This window comes from Paralichthys olivaceus, chromosome 1 (genome assembly GCF_024713975.1).
Source record: "Paralichthys olivaceus isolate ysfri-2021 chromosome 1, ASM2471397v2, whole genome shotgun sequence".
Taxonomy (NCBI): Eukaryota; Metazoa; Chordata; class Actinopteri; order Pleuronectiformes; family Paralichthyidae; genus Paralichthys; species Paralichthys olivaceus.
In genome coordinates this window covers 7,766,291-7,786,162 of record NC_091093.1, presented here as the reverse complement: position 1 = coordinate 7,786,162, position 19,872 = coordinate 7,766,291, and the positions used below count along the sequence as shown (strand labels likewise).

Here is a 19,872-nt window from a genome sequence, read left to right as displayed (position 1 = left end):
TGGGGAGTGGGGGATGGATGGCATTGATTGTTCAGGATGTTGACAGCACTTTTCCAATTTGATAGTGGAGCTGTTATTAGATGAAGAGGCTTGTTCTTAATAAAAGCATCACACGATTTTGCCTTTAGTCCTCCAGTAGGAGATTGAGTGGGTTTAAATGGCAGCCGGTGAGCAGAGGAAAAACTCCCTGTGTTGGGCTCACTTTGGCAATAATCTCAAAATAATAAAAAAAAGGAGAAAGACTGGATCATGTGAATTTCCACACACGCTTTAAAAAAGGTCAGAAGCCTGTTCCACATTATGTAGTTTGAGCTAAACTTATGAAAAGTAGGTCATTTTCATACTATACTTAACAGGCTTACGACTGACCAATGGGATGGCAGAAAAACCAACTGGCCCCCATAGATCATCTGAAATGTAAAGTAGGCCAGTTGTTTTGCAGCCTGTTGGTGTGATCTCATAGAATAAACACAGCCTGAAGAAGAGAGACACATGTCTCTGCCATATTAGTGCCCTGGTACCCTCAGCCATGACGCTCATCCCTGTGCTCCCACTTTGAGATACTGTCATGGCACTCTGTCCCACCATGCACAGCTCTACCCTGCTGACCAAGTCCCCTGGGCCACAGCCATTGAACAGTGGGCCAAAATCAATAGCCCTGGATGTGCAAACACAGGGAAGTCCCCAGCCCCCTCCGGACGCAATCTCACAGCACACGTCAATACTCATCACCCTCAGTCATCTAGCGCAATGCCAGGGACACTGAGATGAGGGCAGTATGACTGCTCCCAGGGTGACCTAACCCATTCACCTCCAACAAGACACCCTAACTTTGACTAACACTGTGAGGGTTCCATGGGAAACCCTCCTCCAATTACAAAAACAAAACAGTGTAAACAGTATCAGCCACACCTATCCTTGATGAAAACAAAGTACATGCACATACAAGCAAGATCCCTATAGCAACACCAGGCAGTAAATCGAGGGTAACGAAATCAGTGCAAACTCTGCCAGAGCACACACACAGAGACAAGGTTGGCTTAAGTGAAATTCACCAACATTCCTGTACACCAGTAACAGAACCTCACAATAACAGGAGAGCCCCTCTCATCCCACAGGTACTCTTAACATCTCATTCCTGGACTAGTCTCTTTTAGCCAAATTGCTGCCTGTCAAAACAGTTCAGTAAGGAAAATCTTTTAAACAGACACAGCGGCAGTAATTTAATCACAATCAAGGCCTCCAGCAGAAATCTGGATCACAGCCAACAACTGTGATGAATGGCGAATAGTCAGAAAAGAGCCCACATGCTTTCTTAATAGTTAAACTATTGCTTATTTCATACATTTGAATAAAAAGGACATCCAAATTATTCAAGACTCAGGTTCTGCTTTATATAAAATGTAATTAAATTCCCTGTAGTGAGAGATAAATAGACAGATTGATATAAATTTGTTTTTATACAACTGTTCGCAAAGAGAATAGGATCTCTGATTGAAACATATTACATTTACAGTAGTAGAAAAGTTTCCTAATCTACTGGAAAACAAGAGCCCTGATGCCTTTAGCTTAAATCCATCTGCGAAAACGCCTTCATGCTCTCACAGAAAGGGAATCTGCTTCCTCTCAGCATGACTATAAAAACGAGCATTGTGGGGGGCAGCAATCTTTAATCCAAATCAAATAATTGGGGCCTTGATCCCTCTGCGGGATTCCAGGAATCATTTATAGTGCCTGTTGCCACGGGGAGGGGGCAATGGGTGAGGGGCGGGTGTGTTGGGAGTTGGGCTGAGTGGATGGTGTCCTTTATCTGCTAACTACTGTAAAGGATCTCATGGTGAGCCGGCCATACGCTACCGCCAACAAAAGCTCGAGCTAATCGTGATTCCATGTGCAACGAGGGGGAAGTAAATCTCACTGCCACACTGGAACACATGGTGGAGGTTGTACTTCCGAACAGATCACTAGTTATTCCCTGCTCTCATTAAGAATTATTATGTCGCATAAAAAAGGTCACATATCACATGAGAGCAAGTCGGCAGCAGAGAACAGGACCCAGGGGCATGCCTGTCTCTGAGTGTCCGGTCATGTTTGTAGCTGGAAGAGGATTCTGGCTCTTGGGGGAAACAGACAAAGTGGCGGGGACAAGGGGGCTAAATGTCCAAGGGCAGAGCATGTTGCTACCTGCCCCAGCCGTGCTGCACTTCTAAACAGACCACTGAAAAACAGGCCTCCAGGCATGACCACCCCTCCCTCCATTAATCACTCCAATTACAAAGCTGAAAAAGAGAAACAGAAAAAAGAGAGGGGTGGGGTGTCACAGGTAAAAAGATAGAATGAAAAGAGGCAGGCAGACAATAATACAGAAGAATAATTGAGTGACGTGGATAAACGCACTTTTTCATCTCATCTAATTTTTCAATTTCACACGCAGAGAGAGAAAGAGTTAAAGAGTAGACTTGAGAAAGTAGAGCTTGAACGACAGAACACCTTTGGGTCTGATAAGGATATTTTCTTATTTAGTCATCAATAAATATATAAAGTGGAGCCCATAAGTATGAGACCACATTGGAAAATAAAAATAAAAATGTCCCAATAAATCTTGATTAGGAAACATTTAATATATAGAATATCAACATGTGAGTGTCATGCTGTAAATGGTGAAAAGCATCTTTTCATCTTTGATTGAGATAAGATTTTTATGTAATTCCACCATCTTTTTTCTGCATTTTGTACTGTAAAATAAGACATATACACCAATGCTTGTGATTGTTTCTGACTGGCTAGTAGACCATTATATCTTTCCAGCTCTCTGAGAAAGACCTATGTCTGAAAGAAAGAGGTGGATCTGTATATTTAGGTGCTGGGTAAACATGTCTCTTGGTGACTAGCAAGTCTGGTTTGCCAAATAAACTGACTGCATTTGTTCAGCTCCAGCCCTTTCACCAAGACACCACATTCCACAGGCAGAGGCCCCATCCCCCATTACATTACTAGCTGGCCCCTTTCACTCACACAAAAACGTTTATAGGCCGGTGTGGCCAGAAGTTCACACTCATTGGTTCAAAGACCCTTTCACAAGCAGAGCAAACATTTTAGTGAATTACATCTGTGCCACCACATACAGTACTCCATATGTTAACCCTTTCAGACCCCACAAGAAACTAGATTCTCCAACTAAACTATGCCCAGACTTGCATGAGGCCACCTTGGTGCACCCTCACAGATAATTTGATTTGAAGTTATTAGTTTTGCTCTGTGAAGTGTACAATGACAAGGCTGTCTCCAATATGCAAAGTTCTTATCATCTCACTAAAACAGTATAAAATCAATGCAGCTTTGAGCGAGAAGCTATACTGCTGCATACAGGTCAGAGCAGCTATTAACTGTTGGGTTAAAAGCTTTGGCTAAAAATACCTTGCATATCTCACATCTTTCAAAGAGCAAACATCCACTTCACCCCCATGCTAATGGCAGCTGGAGACATCACACAGACCTGATAGGCCTTTATATACATTCTCATTATACTGACAGCGTCGGGAACGTGATACATTCATGATCAACAAAAAACCTTCATTGCTATTAAGACACATCACATCTAATTACATTTGAAATGACAGGTCACAATGCCTGCAGTCAGACTGGTAAATTACTTCTTTGTTTGGTGTAAGGCACAAGGGAAAGAGAGGTGAGAATGTCTATAAACCAGTCCCGTTACTCTCAGGGTCTCCTCCATCAAAGAAGTTAGTGTTATGACTATCTCTCTGAATCTGCTGTATCAAATGTTCAAACCATAAGCGCAATTCACAGCTTTCTGTAGCGTCTAATCGATAAGGAGCGATTTCTCCATTCAGCGCCAGAGGTATCTGTTTCCTCTCAGCTAGCGTTAAGTGTGCAGGGGCATTCCACCTCTGACAGGCCAGTACCCCCCGGGGACCTGAGCTTGGATGGTGCAGCTCGTCACGCATCTGGAGCTCATCTCCAAGGGCCGACAGGCTACTACATCTCTACTGGACACGCAAAAAGAGCAGAAATTCCCAAAAACTTGGACCGAACAAGTAGACTAATGATTAGTGTGGCAATTATTAAGTCCCAAAAATGACAGGTTGTGTGTCATTTCACTGTCATGACTGTGGCAGTTATGCAATCATTATGCAGCCACTATTGGCTAACAGCTATGAGCTTGCCTATCTTAAAATGTAAGCCAATGTGCAATAGTAATGTTCAACTCCTTTAATCATTCGTTTTTGACTGGTGTGAAAATGAGAACAGTTGTTTGTAACTCACGGCACATGTATGCAACCAGAAAAGTATTTTTATTTGGACATTAATGAAGCTTGCATCACATCAGAAACCACTGACAGCCACAGCTAAGCTAACAAGCTTTAATCAACTGCACAAAGTGTCTGTATTTGATATTTGACAGGTAACAGTGTTAAACATTCATATGTTCTGGAACTGGATATATAACGATCAGTAATTGTCTTTCAGACATGTTAGTTTTACTTTGCAGGGTGCAGAAAATAAAATGTTTTGAGAAAAAAGCCTCAGCCCACAAATGTCTTTACCCCAAAAATGTTTTTAAATGGGTTGATATTTCATTTCAAAATATGAGTAAGGTGAAAGATATTTTTTTTGGGAAGTGGATCACTTTAAAATACTGAAAGTGAGCAACACCAAAAAAAGTGACAGCCAGTTAACTGATTTTGTCCAACACCTTTTATTTTGAGATCACTGTCTTGTGGAAAACCACTTGGCACTATGCATCACACGCTCTGTTGCTCATAGTGAACCGTGTTGCTATAGCTGCAGAAAAGAAAGTGCTGATCCGACTTGGCAAATTAGTGGATTATATATTATTGATCATGAAATCCTTTGCAGAGATTCACCAATTATCAGTTAATTATTAACATATACTAACATATGTATAGGGGGTATTTTATAGATAACAGAGAAAACAGGCTGTACTGAATGTAATAAAATAACAGCAGATGCACGTAGACTGAGAATAGTTAAACCGATAAATGCAAAGATACGAAGCATTAAAAATGATTTACAGATTAACAGAGTTTAGCACAGTACATGATTCACAAACTCTCATGACAATAACAATTCGATGAAGCTCCAATGTTGCACTAAACAAAATAATTGTAACTATGCTATAATGAAGCTCTGTAATGTTTTATGTAATACATTTGACTCATCGACTGAGAACAACAGTGTCATCATATGCATTAGATCATTTTTTTACTTGTTGCAAAGAGTTTTGAACCAAAACATCTGATCAAAAATTTTCCCTGGATGAAAGCATAGAGCTTCCTAAGGTTTTCTAATCACATTTATTTAGGGCAGGAAAACCTGAGATGTCTTTGTTTGACCAGATGGCTGGCTAATCAAGGCCGGCTCTGCGGGGGGTTGGGGCATCCCACCAAATCTACCACAAACATTATTGGAACAGGTTCCAGATTAATATGCTGATATCTGCTCAGAATATAGTGATCTTGTGACCAGATACCCATAATGTAAAATTCAGACAATAGGAATCACAATCAGTACCAGCTTAAAACTGACACCGGCACATAAGTCAATGGTCTGTTCATTATTTATATGTGTTGTTGTACAAACAAACAAAATCTAACCCTCATCACACTAAAGGATAGAGTAACAGTTCTGATAACCTTAATAAACAAAAGTGTATAGTTCTTATAATAAACTACATTCAGTTCAGTCCAAGCTGTTAATAATTCAGTTCCCTGCGCCACTCTTTAATCATTTACTAACGTGACTTTTGAAATTATCGACTGCAGTTGACATGGTCCATAGTTCTATTCACAGTGTGATTGTCTATTAACCAGATTAGCTAAAGGTCAGAGAACCAAAGCTTTTTTTTGTCATACAAGTGATGAATCCGCCAATGTGAGTGCAAATGACACCCATGGTCACATCATTCTAAAACAGGTTACACTTTCATTTCAAACTGTCAGATACTTTATTTCTATAAAGCTATAGATAAACTAATAAATGGAGGTTGAAAAGAGTGATGCGTGTCTTCATAAAAACACACAGTAACTTGCATGAATTAATTAAGCTGTCAGTAAACTGGAACAACATTAAAAATAACTTGCCAGAGCCTTTGACAGACTTGTCTTACTGTTGGTTTCTTGTGATGATTGTGATTCAGGAAGTGAGCAGCTCTGGGGGTTGCACAGCCCTAAATGTAGAATGTAAATGTTGGAAGCTGAGCTGTGAACACATTGCTTTTAGTGTAATGTGACGTTTCCTGGGCCACAGCCAAGAACATTTTTTTTCTTTTTCCTCCTCTGCTGGTGGTTCCCTCTTACAAGCAAAACATTACGCTCAGCTTGTGTTTGAAGACTTGGCAGACAACCGAGCCACATGCTACTATAAACTACATGGGATTTTGGCAGGTAGCACAGTGACTGTGCAGATCTAAAAGGCATAGAGAAAGAAATGCCTCTTTCAACTCCTACTCCTCCATGTGGCATTGTGCCAGGTCCCAGTCAGCTGCTGTGTTTACCCAAGGGCCTTGACACAGTGGCCCAGTTAGCACCTACAGGCCCCTGACACCAGCCTGGAGCTCAGCCAAAGCAACTGCAGAAGACAGCCAAGAAAGCCACTAACAATAGGCTACTCTCACTCTTCACATCCACACATCCTCAGTGCATGGCCTTTTCTACAAGGAGCGAAGCCAGAGGCCAGAGCCCAAAGACAGAATTTATTTAGCATACACCAAATTGCTGACTTTGCGTCGTCCATCTATCATGAAATTCCAAAAACAGCAAACAATTAATTTGTCCAAGTAAAGTACACTGTGATGGTTCTCATGTTCATGTTGATCATAAAATCCCTTTTTTAAATAACTAGTACAGGGGACAGCTGAAAGGGTAGAGAAGGTCAGTGGTTTGATCCCAGTCTTCCCCATCTGCATGCCGTAGTGTCCTTGGGCAAGACACTGAACCCCAAATTGCCCTGCCCCTCATGGAGGAATTCTTGCCCATAGATGCAATGTATGAATGTGTGTGTGAATGTGTGAATGGTCATCATGAGTGGTCATCATGAGTAGAAAAGCTCTATATGAATACAGACCATTTAATAGTTAATTTTGGCATCAGTGATGTCAAGATGGACAAGTTAAATATACAGTATATAAGGGACCATGTCTGGTACAAGGACAACAGGACCTCACATTCTGGGCCAGGGGTCACTGCAGCACACAGTAGTCACAGGACGCGACAGAATTATATACTGTACATGTATACTGTATGTATCACTACATGCAGTAAGCCTATATAAAACTCAAGGAGACTTTGCTCAACAGTGTCATATGACCTTGGCTCTATTTTCCTGCAGCTGCCAAAGGCGTTGGTGGATGTCTTTGTTTCATTTGGCTATTCCCCTTCCTCTGTTTGCCTTCATTAAAGAGCAGGTGTTGAGATATGCTGGGTGGGAGTGGTGGTAAAGGAGGAATGGAACCAGCAATGGTGTGGGGAGGGGGGCCTGTGGTTTCACTACCAACTGATCAAATTACAACAGGCATCAGTAGCTCAGTTTCCATTAGAAGCAAGGAAGTCAATCCTCCAGGGTCGATTTGAAAAAAAAAGTGTGACAACTCTAATGGACATGCCCCATTTGCATTTAAATGTGAGAACTTTTGCCTTTCAATTCAATTAAATGGAGAGGAGAATTGTAGCCCTCAGTGACAATGCGCATTAGGGGTCATACAAAAAGTCATTTGCATTATGTTGCAGGAGCGATTACTTCAGTTGTAACGCTTACACTTCTCACACAAAGACAGGAAGACCTTGTACTCCCAACAGGTACACTTGGCAAAGCAGAAGGAAATGGATCTGTTGAAAGGAGCATGACATGTTCCTTCCTCTTGTGAAGATGTTTCTGTTAATCGGGGGTCTAATGCATGTAAAGTGGGATCTGAAGAGAAGTATGGAAAACTCACACCTAAAAGGGCCAAACGTTTGTGCATTTCCATATGCAAATCCATCAGGAATACAGACAATAAACCCAACCATCAATACAGCCGTTTTCTATCTCTAAAGCTGCTTTCAGACATGCACTGGACTCGGCAGTTCATCCAGTTTCTATGGACTTTATCCGCATGGTCTCCTAGTATAACGTATGTAGAGATTTGTGTGAACCCAGTAGGGGATCCCCCGCTGGATTCACCGGTAGTGAGTGGAGGGGTTGAAGATGCTTCTAACACAGGACAGATGCAAAAATGGAAAAAAACAAACAAAAAGAAAATCAAAAAAAGTGGTGTCGTACATGGCGTCCGGTTGCTGCAAACAAAACTACGTGATCTTCAGTGAAATTAATTCGTCACTTCCTGCCTCTGTCTGCTGCACCCTTCGCCTGAATAACGTGGAAGATTTCTTGCTGTTGTGAACAAAGAACCTTCCACTGTGTTGTGCATGTGTGAAAGGCAAACTCCATAGCCAATTCTCTGGATTTTATCCAGCGGTCCTGTCTGACAACAGCTTTAAAGAGCTACATGTGGAGTAGGGAAAGCCTAACTATGACAGAGGTATGAATGTCTTTTCTAAATTAATAATATCTAAACCAGTAAAAATGTATATGTGGTATCTGAAGCCCACTAACAGGGTAAAACCACCTTTGTCAGTAATGGCAGTGGATTCAGTCAGTACTCCCGGGTCAAATGATTACACAGTCGTAAGGTTCAATAATTTGGCAAGACAGTGAGGTGAGAGAGCTTCTCAAGTTTTTCATTTGTGATGTCCAACATTCCCTTTTTCAGGATGTGTACACACGTTTGAAAAACACGCATATACTCACACATTTTGGTGTAAAAGAAGTATAAGACATTGCGGTTACGTCTCATCCATTTAAACAGGCAAAATGCTGTAAAATTGTGTTTACTTGAAAATATATAGCTCTTTAGCAGTGTGGCACAAACACTTTGAAATGCAAGCTGCTAAATGTTTTCAAACCACAGGACCACAGAGCTCCACTTGAGAGAAGATTGGTCCAAGTATTCTCCATCTAAGATGTTTGTGTGGTTTGTATTTCAACCCAGAGTATCACTGTGTGGTGAAAATGTAACAATTAGAGGAAACCATTTCTCATTTTGATGAACTGTAAGATCCCCTTAAGGATCCAGGACAATGAATCCAAGAGTGATGAAGTCTGGTTTGTAGATCGCGGAATCATCATGACAGACTGTAGTTTGACCAAGCTGTGATGTGGCAGAAGTGAGGGGACTGGTCCCACCAAGAGAAGCCTCCTCCCGTCTGCCAGCAGCAGATGTGCCCTTTGGGGCTCAGACAAATAAAAAAGTGTCTCTGCTTACACCACTGGGCCCTCCCATCCAGCTCCTCCCATTCAGACCCTTTGGCTTTTTTCTTTTACAACCCCTGCAACACTGAGTGAAATGAATTGAAAGATCACCAATCAGGGTCCCAACTACAGCACGGACATGCACCCACCCCACCCGCCCACCTACCCCCATCAAACTCCCTGTCTCTTGCTGGGAGCCCCCGGTGGGAATGTTCACTGTTTGAAGAGTTAACTCTTTAATTCCGTCTGGAATGTTTCCTCTGGGTGGGGCAGTGTAGTAGTGTTGAGCCAGACCACTAACCCCTCTTACACATCTCCTCCTCCTCCCTCTCCCTCCCCCTTCATCTCCCTACTAAATTCAATACCTCTATTTCTGGGCACGGGAAATCTTCCACACTTGGCTGTTAAGAGCAGGTCAGCACAAAATGAAGCTTGTTCTATACGAGGATTGTTACACCTTCGATAAACTGACATTTGGAAGAGAAAAACTAAAAAAAACACATGGGTGCAAAAATTCTCACCAGTAGGAATTGAAGACCGATTGCAGCAAAATTACACAGATTTCCAAATGACTGCATTGTAATGTTGTGATTACAATATACAGACTTTTAATGTTTCAGAACGAAAATTGTGTTGCTTGTGCCTATTTTTTATAAGACAATTTTAATTAAGTTAAATGTTCCCATGTTGCCTATATTAGAGCTCTACTGGAAACTGGAAGTGAAAAATATAATTGCACAATTCTAATTGTGTAGCAACCCATTCATTTTCCACCCTGACACAAATTCAACCATAGCCATAGCAGTCGGGCCACATTAACCCAGAGTAACATCAATCAGAAAAATGCCATTAAAAAGGCCAATCCAGCTCTAAAAGCCCAGTCGCCCCATCCAACCCAACCATTCGAAGTCTGCTGTTAATGAGGCAAAGCAAGCTTCACACAGCACTGAACTACAAACATAAACTCAGAAGTCCCTGAGGAATGCACCATATAAATGAATATGTAAACACTGCAGCTCACCTCAGTGTGTAAGAAATTCTGGACTACCAAAACACACATGAAACACATGAAAAGACTGTTTTGAAACTTTTGCATTTAATAGGAGGATATTCCAAAGTAAATTTGTTTCTAACATTAAGAGCTTTTATTTCTTATTTAATCATTTTTAACTTAACACATTGCAACATTTACATTAAAGGTGTATATAACTCTTTCACAACGAAATTAATGGATATTTGCAGGTTTTTACAAAAAAAGTTATTGACTCCTCTCCCAATGCCAGTACAGAAGCTTGTCTCTCTAGTTTTTTTTTCTCCATGGTGCATCATATTTGAACTCACCTTGCTGTACTGACAAATTAGTGTGTTCACTCAAATGCCATGTTTTCATCACTGCCAATCAGAGCCGGAGCTGATTAAAACCCATGTCTACTGCAGAGTGATTTGACCTGGGAGTGAATGCCAATTGTATCCATTAGCTTTGCAGACAAAGCCAGATGCTAGTGGTTGTTAGTGTTTTCTGACTGGTGAGAAAGGAGTTGTATGTACGATATTCACCGCCACTAGATGTTTCACGATGGCATCTACATTTCCGAGCAAAGCAAATGCTTCTTGCATCATTTGGACTTTTGAGCCAGAGGATTTGTTTCTTCGGAGGAGGAATTTCCATCTTAATACTTGGTACTGGACACTTGCTTTATAAATGTGATACGGAATTTGAATGCATAAAAACTGAAGAGCCTGATTGAGATCAGTGTTTTGGCTAAGGGGGCAAATTAAGAAATGAGGTTAACCATTTACTGTCAAGGCCATTCATCACAAATGTCATTGGTAATATAATTTTGTAGCAATGAAGTCAACCAGATGATGAAGAACCTGGTGCAGATGTGAAGACATCCAGACATTTTTTTTAAAAGAGCTTAAATAAATGTAATAGAGTATGTATCAGAAATACACTAACATTTGAATTAAAAGTTTATATTCCTTGAAACACAACATAAAGGAACCCCATTTTATGTTGAATTACAAAGCTTTTTCCTCATTATGCTCAACAGTCCTAACACTAACATTTTAGTAAACAATAACTGATTTATTGTTTATTATTTACATTTAATGTAACATTGTCTGAATCTTGGACAGTTAAAACAGGTGGAACAATGTATTTATTGTCATATGAATGCATTACAGCAGAAATGAAAAGACATCGTTGAGGTTTTCAATCGCTGTGTAGCACCTCAGCCACGTCATCTGAATGACCTCCACTTGCAAGCGGTTTGCACAAACAGGGATCAAATGGTAATTCCAGCCTTATTACATCAGCATAACAGGAAGTCCAGTAAACGGAATAGGACTAAGTACACCATTTAAAACCCACTGACAGTTATGGCATGTGTAACACCAACACCACCCTCCAAAAGCAGAAACCAGGTCAGGTTGGCATGTACAGGACGCACACAAGGCAGAGAGACCTACTGGTTCCCACCGACACACAACTAAAGCAGTTTTCAGGGTGGGGGCAAAATCTGGAGAATTGGCTGTGGAGTTTACCCGCAGTTTGTCTTTCACACATGCACGAGTGGGAGGTTCTCTGCACAGATCTTTTCACAACAGCATCAAATCCTCCGCATTATTCAGACGAGAGGTAGAGCAGCCAGGTGCAGCAGACAGAGGCAGGAAGTGATGTATTACCTCCGCTCTGGAGATCATGTGATTTTTCTTCCAACACACAGACACCAGCATCAGTCATTATCACCACAAACTCTCTTGACATTTTCCTAAGTGGCTTCTACGTGTGTGACACCCCACTTTTTCACTGGGAGATCTTTGTTTCCTTTTTGTTTGTTTTTTTCATTTTTGCGTCATCAAGCCCCCCACTCGCCTCAGTAAATTCACACATCAAAATCTCCTGAATTTCTATGGACATTATACTAGGAGGCCAGGTGGGGGAGGTCCTCAAAAACTGCAGAGCCTCTCACTCAAAATATTTGTGATCACAGATGCACCTTCTCCGGAGAAAATCTGGCAGTCAGTGAATGCCCGAAAGCAGCCTAAGCGATATAGTTAGACATTTCTCATACATCCAGAAGCCTTCCTGACCACACTGCAGCGGGTGGGCCAATAAACTGTGTCAGATTTGTTCCACATTGCCAAAATGAAAACTTCCATCTGCTAAATACAGATATCCTGCTCTTTTATCATAAATGATCCATGAACTAGGCAAAACATTTCTGCCTCTAAAAGCTCGAACACATTCATTATCGATCTCTGCACTGCAGCCGTGCAACTCCCCACTTCCTGGCTGGCGTGTTGCTGGGGCGACAGCTAAATTATGCAACAGCATTGGCTCAACAGATAGGCCTTCAGTATCTTAGCAGCAATAGCGGCTTCACGGGTGGCAAGTGATGGCAGGGCTCAACAGATACAGATGTTAAAAGTATCTGTCAGCCAGGACTATATCTAACTTCTTCTCTTCTGCCTCTGAGAAAAAGTGAGCTCTCCTGTTGCACTGATTAACTTCGTCTGAAATGACGAAAGAAAAGGTTTTCCGGTTTTTCAGGTTTTCAGACTCTCCAGACTGAAATGACCAACTAAAAATCTAATCAGGCATGCGGGAGGTTATTATTCAGCTCCTTGTAATTGAGCCTGGTAAATACATTAGCTTGTAGTTAGTCATCCATTCTCTTGGCTGTTACACAATGAAAAGCAATGAAAAAAGAGAACCATATTGTATAATGCAACATATTCATTTTCTTCCTTGAGTCATGCAATATCATTACACAACAGCACCATATCCCCATTTAGAAACAATTAAAACATGGCCACCCACACATCAACCCAACACTTGGCTGCATGCCTGGTAGCACTCCGAAAACCTACAATTCAGCCCTGTGATGTGATGAGAGAAGTGCAAGTATGAGTATGACTTTTCTTTGTCTTGGGCTTTTGTCATCACTCTGCCTTTGTTACAACAGCTATGCAAATGTAGACATGCTCAGCTCAGTCTCCATTTTGTCTCATTTGTCAAACGGCAGATTGCAGAGGAGCAAATGGCTCAAGAAAGCATCATTTGTCGTCGAAAGCCATGTTATTAACACACCTCCTGCAGTGTAGCACAGTATTTCGCTCAGTTACTACATCGGGCTGGATGTTCCAATGGAAGCAAGCACCACCAGTATATACTAGGACGTCAGACACAATCTGTGCTTTGCAGGCATGATTAAATCTCAATTAATCGCAGGGTGACGATCACAAGGAGCATAGGGGTCTATGGACGTGTGTGAGAGCAGGGGGGGGATTACAGAGGTCATACAGCTTCTGTCCCACTATGGTCGAGGCCAGAGTGCTGAGGCCGGCCAGTTGCCCGCCCCACGTGACGGCTTTGTCTGTCCCCTTGTTTGACAATTATTTACTCTGCTGTTTAAGACAAGGATGAGGTCACCACACATACATCACTGACATGAAAACACTGGTTACCCATGTCCGTCCAACCCCCAATCTGACCTGTATGGACCCTCGCCACTCACATACACCCCAAACACTCGGGAGTAAAGGACAACAAGTCGCACCAATCAAATGGTTGTCAGTCAAGTGCTGCTGCTGGGTGAAACTTCATTCAACTAGGTGCTGCTTTTTATTGAATATATAAGCAACATTGTGTTGTACATGTCCTATACATTGTCTGAGAAACATAAAGCAGTTTAATTTACTTGAAATCTAGATGAATGAATAAATGGACATTATTAGTGTTTTTTTGTCAGTATGCTTCTCTCTGTGAAATCATGAGGTATTTTTTAAAACATGGTTTGCTATGACTCAACACCAGGTCAGTATCATTTTACCAGAGTGGCCACAACATACACACACGGTGCTTTGAACTCACCCAGTGTGACTGGCTACATGAAATGTAAATGTTAATGTAAATGGTTTTACATACATTTGTCTCCTGAGCAGGTCATCTCCTCTCTGTCACTACTTTAAGAACGCAATAAATGTGCTTCCCCTGTTATTACAGGGGGAGGTCGGTATTTGTGGCATCTGCCAGGCTTGTCTCTGGCCCCTTGAAGACAATGACATCAAAAATCCACTGTCCCCCTCCCCCTACAGCAGTGCAACCTGAAACTGCCTGAAGAGATGAGCAGTCATTAAATACTGCAGAGCTGACATAATGACAGGAAAGATAAAAGAGAGGAAACAAAAAAAGGCCAGACCAATTTTCATCCCATAATGCCTCCCCAACCCCCCAGGCTCAGCCTCATAAAAGACGCCAGGCCGTAGATAGGGCACTGGTCAGCTACAACTTTGCTGCTGTGATATTCTGCTCCGACAACATTCGCACAAAGCCCGGCCACCTCACAGAATAATGCCCCTCCACTCTTTCTGACACCTCTGGAAACAATAAGCAGCCAATGCAGTCAAACTCCACTTCATACAATGTTCATATTGTATAGAGTAATATTATATCATCTATAGCACACCCATTAACTCACTTATCTCTGCAATTATAATTATTAATTAAATAACAATTGTATGAGCAATTCAATGGCTTATGTGCAATCCATTTCACTATATATATTAGTTTTAATTCCATTTGTATTTCATTCTATTTTATTTACATTTCCTTACAATGAAGTATTGCATGTTGCACTAATTATTACTTTACTGATATCTATTTTTGATTGTCATCTTTGCTGCTGTAACATAGTAAATTTCCCTGTTGTGTATCTTATCTTATCACGTGAGGGCAGTCACTACTAGAACGGCTCTTTCTCCCACCACATTTACACTACTGTCTTCCGTCAGCATCTCTACCCAGCTTGTCAGTACCGAATGAACATGTTTAAAAGCTAAATTTGGCAATATAGGCTAGAGAACCACCATTCAAAGATATTTGCCTTTAAATAGACAGTAATAAAATCCTGACACATGATAGTCTTGCACCCTCAGCCCAGTGATCAAGCAAAGATATGTCCTCTGACACTAGGGCTTTTTATATCATCTTATGCAGTTAGCTGTCTTTAACTTGCTATGTCCCAAGGTATGATGCTAAACCACATGCAGCTCAGCTTGGTTCCCAGTTGGCATTCCAGTGTTCTGTAATACTGTGCTGAGGCAACATTTACCTTCAAAAGAAAGTGCACTTGGCACACAGCCTAGACTCTTGGGGTGGGGGCTCAACGGGTCGCTACTGTGTACTACATCCAACTTTCCCACCCAACAAAAATCCTTGTGCTGACCCGGCCAACCACCCACAGCCTCACAGCAGCAGCAGCGCTGCCTGCGTAGCCTGACTCCGCTACCTGGATCAGAGCCAAGGCAGAGCCTGATTCAAGTGCCAAGAGTGATAGAGAAGAGAGAGAGAGAGACACACACAGAGAATGTGAGTGCAGAGGGAGAGAGCCTGAACTAGTGAGCGTGAACACATTACGCCTCAGCCTGGCTCGCTGCCAGGACTCACTTAGGAGGATTTTTTGCCACAAAAGCCAATTGGCGGTCAACCCTCTGCAGAGATTTGAAGTGTTTCACAAAGATACAGCTGGAGAGGTTTGTCCAACAGTCAAGATTAAGTAATCACTCACAGTAGGAGGCTAGACTGGCAAATCAAACAGACGACTCATAGGGAGAGTGGTGAACAGTGAAAGGCAGTACATCATAATGAACGACATTGTTTTAATGCGACTGCATAAACAATTTAAATTGAAAGAAAGATAGGCCATTTTTTCAGTGTGTGATTGACAGAGGGGGATCTTAACATTCTAGATGGAGTAATCCTGGTTTAATACACCCAAAACACTAGCAGGGGTTTGAAGACACAACTGGCAAAATACCAAAACGGGAACTGATGTAATAGGGAGGGAACAATGTGACAAGGAGCCATGGCAGGGCACTAACCTGTCTGAAGTGATCCTCAAAACCCCAGTCCGCCTGTCCATTAGGAGAGGTGGCAGAGTGAGGCCCTGCAGGAGACAGGCCCTCGTCAGGTTCCTGCTTCACCCTGATAGGTGGTGACGCAGCCCTCTGGGGGGCCGAAGCAGAGTAACTGCCGAATGGACGGGAAGGGATGCGGGAGGCGCTCTGCTGCAAAGCGAGGGTCTGCTTGCGGAGGAACTCCAGACCACTGGCACTTCCCTCATCTTCATCACTGCCCTCGTCTCCCTCCATCATCTCATTGTCGTCATCCTCATCTCCAGAATCACGGCCTCTGTCCTCGTCATCCTCTCTTTCGGAGTCCACACTGCTCTGATTGGAAACCCGGGGAGGCAACCCGCCACCCGGGATGACTCCAGCAAGGCTTTTGCCCATGAAGCTGGCCCCAGAAGCCCGGGCAGCTGCCAGGATGGCTTGCTGGGCAGCAACCTGCTGGGCATACATGATATGGGCCTCTCGCAGCTTCCTCTCCTTGCGCTCCATTTCCAGTCGAGCCTGCTGTTGGCGCTGGAGTTGCTCCATCACTGCCTCCAGCTTCATTCCTCCTGTAGAGGTGCTCTGAGGAAAGGCCACACCAGGCTCTTGTGACATACTGGGCTGTAGGAGGAAGAGAAGGAGTCATGGATGACCTACCATATACTGAAATCGAATTACTCCTTTATCACATTATAGAGGATGAAATGAGACACATGCATCATCCCCCCTCCAACAAAAACAGAAGCCAAATGTATATTCTCACATGGTTAAATATGGATACATCAAATAAAAATAGACTAAATTGTAACTCCTTGCACTCTATCACTTGAGACAAAATTGGAACCAGAGCACCACAGTCATAAATCTGAGCTGTATTTGTTAACATTGAAGGAGGAAAAGTGCAATGCTCCCTGCAAAGATCCAGCCCTCAACATTTACATCCAAACCAGAAAACAACTGAGTGTGTGAAAAAAAAATCACAGTAACTAATGTAAACAGGCTCAATACAAAGGAAAGCATGCAAAAACTTTTGCAAACATTTAAATTCTACTGGTTTAAGGTTTCAGTAAGTCCACGCAGATAGAGAGCTGTGACACTGTACTCACATTATATTAGACACGTTAAATAAAAAGGATATGATGATACAACAAGAAAGAAAACATTTAAATTCAACTGAAGTGAACAGTGATTTCTCATGACGAAATCCATCTACTGTAATTACTGCAAAATGGTCATACATGGAGCTACTGCTGAGAGTAGTTAACCTGACATAAAGTGCTTCTCACCAGACCATAAGTTCAGTGCTAGCGAAATGAAAAAGCGGATAAAGTGACTGTAGGACTGTAAGTTAACCTAAAACCATCTCAGCTAAAACCGAAAAAAGGAAAAATACACCTTTTCCGCATTTGGCTGTCTGCCACATCCTCAAAACGCGCATATAACGAATTCGGCTGCGCAGCTCTTAGAGTAAGTGGACGAGACCAGCTAAACTTGCGACTTCATGTATGTCGGCTATTTGTGCAGGATTACACCACAGTTTTGCCTTAAGGCTGTAAGATAAAGGTAAAGATAACCCACCATTAAGGTCGAATGAGCTCAGAAAGTCTGTGTTTTCTCCTGAAGAAAAAGCGACGTTAAGTTGAATAACTCTTCTTCCGTTAACCGTGTGACTACAGCTCAGAGGGGAACAGACGCCGAGCGGCACCGCGACTCACCATTTGCGCCTTGCTACTGTTGGAGTTGTCCACCATCCCTCCTTCCTAGCTTGACTTTATCCCCCTCCTTCTTCTTCTTCTTCTTCTTCTCCTTCCCTCGTTCCTGACGCTCGTCTCACACGCTTGTAAACACACGCACACGCGCGCAGGAGGAGGAGGAGGGGGGCGGCGGAGAGGCCGAGTGCAAGCGCCCGCAGACTGCGACTGATCCGCGGGTGGAGACACGGAGACGCTCCCGTGTTTTCTTCTTGTTTCCGGGGGGAGCTCTCTGCTCGCTCTGCCTGTTTCCTAACCCCCGCGGACGCTCTCGTGGTTTTCTCGTGGAGCAGAACAGGCAGCGACAGCACAGCGGCCCGGTCTCATATCTCGCGTAGCGCTGAGGTGACTCCCCTCACTCGCCTTTTTTTTTTTTTCCTCCCCTTCAGTTGACACCCCCCGCGTGGCGCACCAGCAGCAGTGGACCCGCCCAGCGACAGCAACAAGTCCCACTGGTCTCCACCGCTTCTTACCTCTTTATATACAGTCCATGCTTCTTACCTCTTTATATACAGTCTATGATTCTTACCTCTTTATATACAGTCCATGATTCTTACCTCTTTATATACAGTCCATGCTTCTTACCTCTTTATATACAGTCCATGCTTCTCACCTCTTTATATACAGTCCATGCTTCTCACCTCTTTATATACAGTCCATGCTTCTTACCTCTTTATATACAGTCCATGCTTCTCACCTCTTTATATACAGTCCATGCTTCTCACCTCTTTATATACAGTCCATGCTTCTCACCTCTTTATATACAGTCCATGATTCTTACCTCTTTATATACAGTCTATGCTTCTCACCTCTTTATATACAGTCTATGCTTCTCACCTCTTTATATACAGTCCATGCTTCTCACCTCTTTATATACAGTCCATGCTTCTTACCTCTTTATATACAGTCCATGCTTCTTACCTCTTTATATACAGTCCATGCTTCTCACCTCTTTATATACAGTCCATGCTTCTTACCTCTTTATATACAGTCCATGCTTCTTACCTCTTTATATACAGTCCATGCTTCTCACCTCTTTATATACAGTCCATGCTTCTCACCTCTTTATATACAGTCCATGCTTCTCACCTCTTTATATACAGTCCATGCTTCTCACCTCTTTATATACAGTCCATGCTTCTCACCTCTTTATATACAGTCCATGCTTCTCACCTCTTTATATACAGTTCATGCTTCTCACCTCTTTATATACAGTCCATGCTTCTCACCTCTTTATATACAGTCTATGCTTCTCACCTCTTTATATACAGTCCATGCTTCTCACCTCTTTATATACAGTCTATGCTTCTTACCTCTTTATATACAATCTATGCTTCTTACCCAATAATTCACCTGACTGCCTCACACCACGTCTTTTGTGTGGAGTAGTTTGTGTAGCTGCGTGGGGCCGTCTACACCACGCGATTAAGATGCAAAGTTAAAACCTCAACTCTTTAAAATGGTTCAGATATATTTGAATTCTCTTCTACTGACATACTACCATATATGTTATCAATTTCCTAACCTACAAATAGACGTCTGCCATTGATGTTAATGTCATCAGAGAATGGGTATTTGTTTTCGACATATTTTCTAGGTGGTATGAGTTTTTTACCTCACTAAATACTCCAAAACTCACAGTATTGTGTCTTTCTGTTAATGCTACACATGGCAGTGATCATGATGTAATGTTTAAAATAAATAAAAGTACTATAGTGTACTACAACACCCTGATGGGAAAGAGCCTCGTATAGCTCATTGGACTGTACCGTAGCTCCATGCTGCCCCCCTGAGGTACCAACAACTGCCACGCTCATAATGTGCTCGACTCATTTGCAATGATGGAAAAGCAACTTATGAGCTCTGCACACAGGCATCGATTAAAATGATA

At 42.4% G+C, this 19,872-nt stretch overlaps 1 protein-coding gene across 2 annotated transcripts in view; it reads right to left on the bottom strand.

Annotated features, from left to right (window-relative positions):
- LOC109625057 (AT-rich interactive domain-containing protein 3B) overlaps nucleotides 1-18,339 on the bottom strand; it is a 51,501-nt gene extending 33,162 nt beyond the window's left edge. The window contains exons 1-2 of one of the 2 annotated variants that reach the window (XM_020080105.2): nucleotides 17,946-18,339; nucleotides 16,219-16,851 (exon numbers count right to left, since the gene is read on the bottom strand). In XM_020080105.2, the coding sequence (XP_019935664.1) occupies nucleotides 16,219-16,851; nucleotides 17,946-17,981 (669 nt within the window). In that variant the 5' untranslated portion in view covers nucleotides 17,982-18,339. Of the gene's footprint in view, nucleotides 1-16,218; nucleotides 16,852-17,808 lie in introns of both variants that reach the window. The other variant, XM_020080106.2, reaches the window with a different exon arrangement.
- Nucleotides 18,340-19,872: the final 1,533 nt, after the last annotated feature.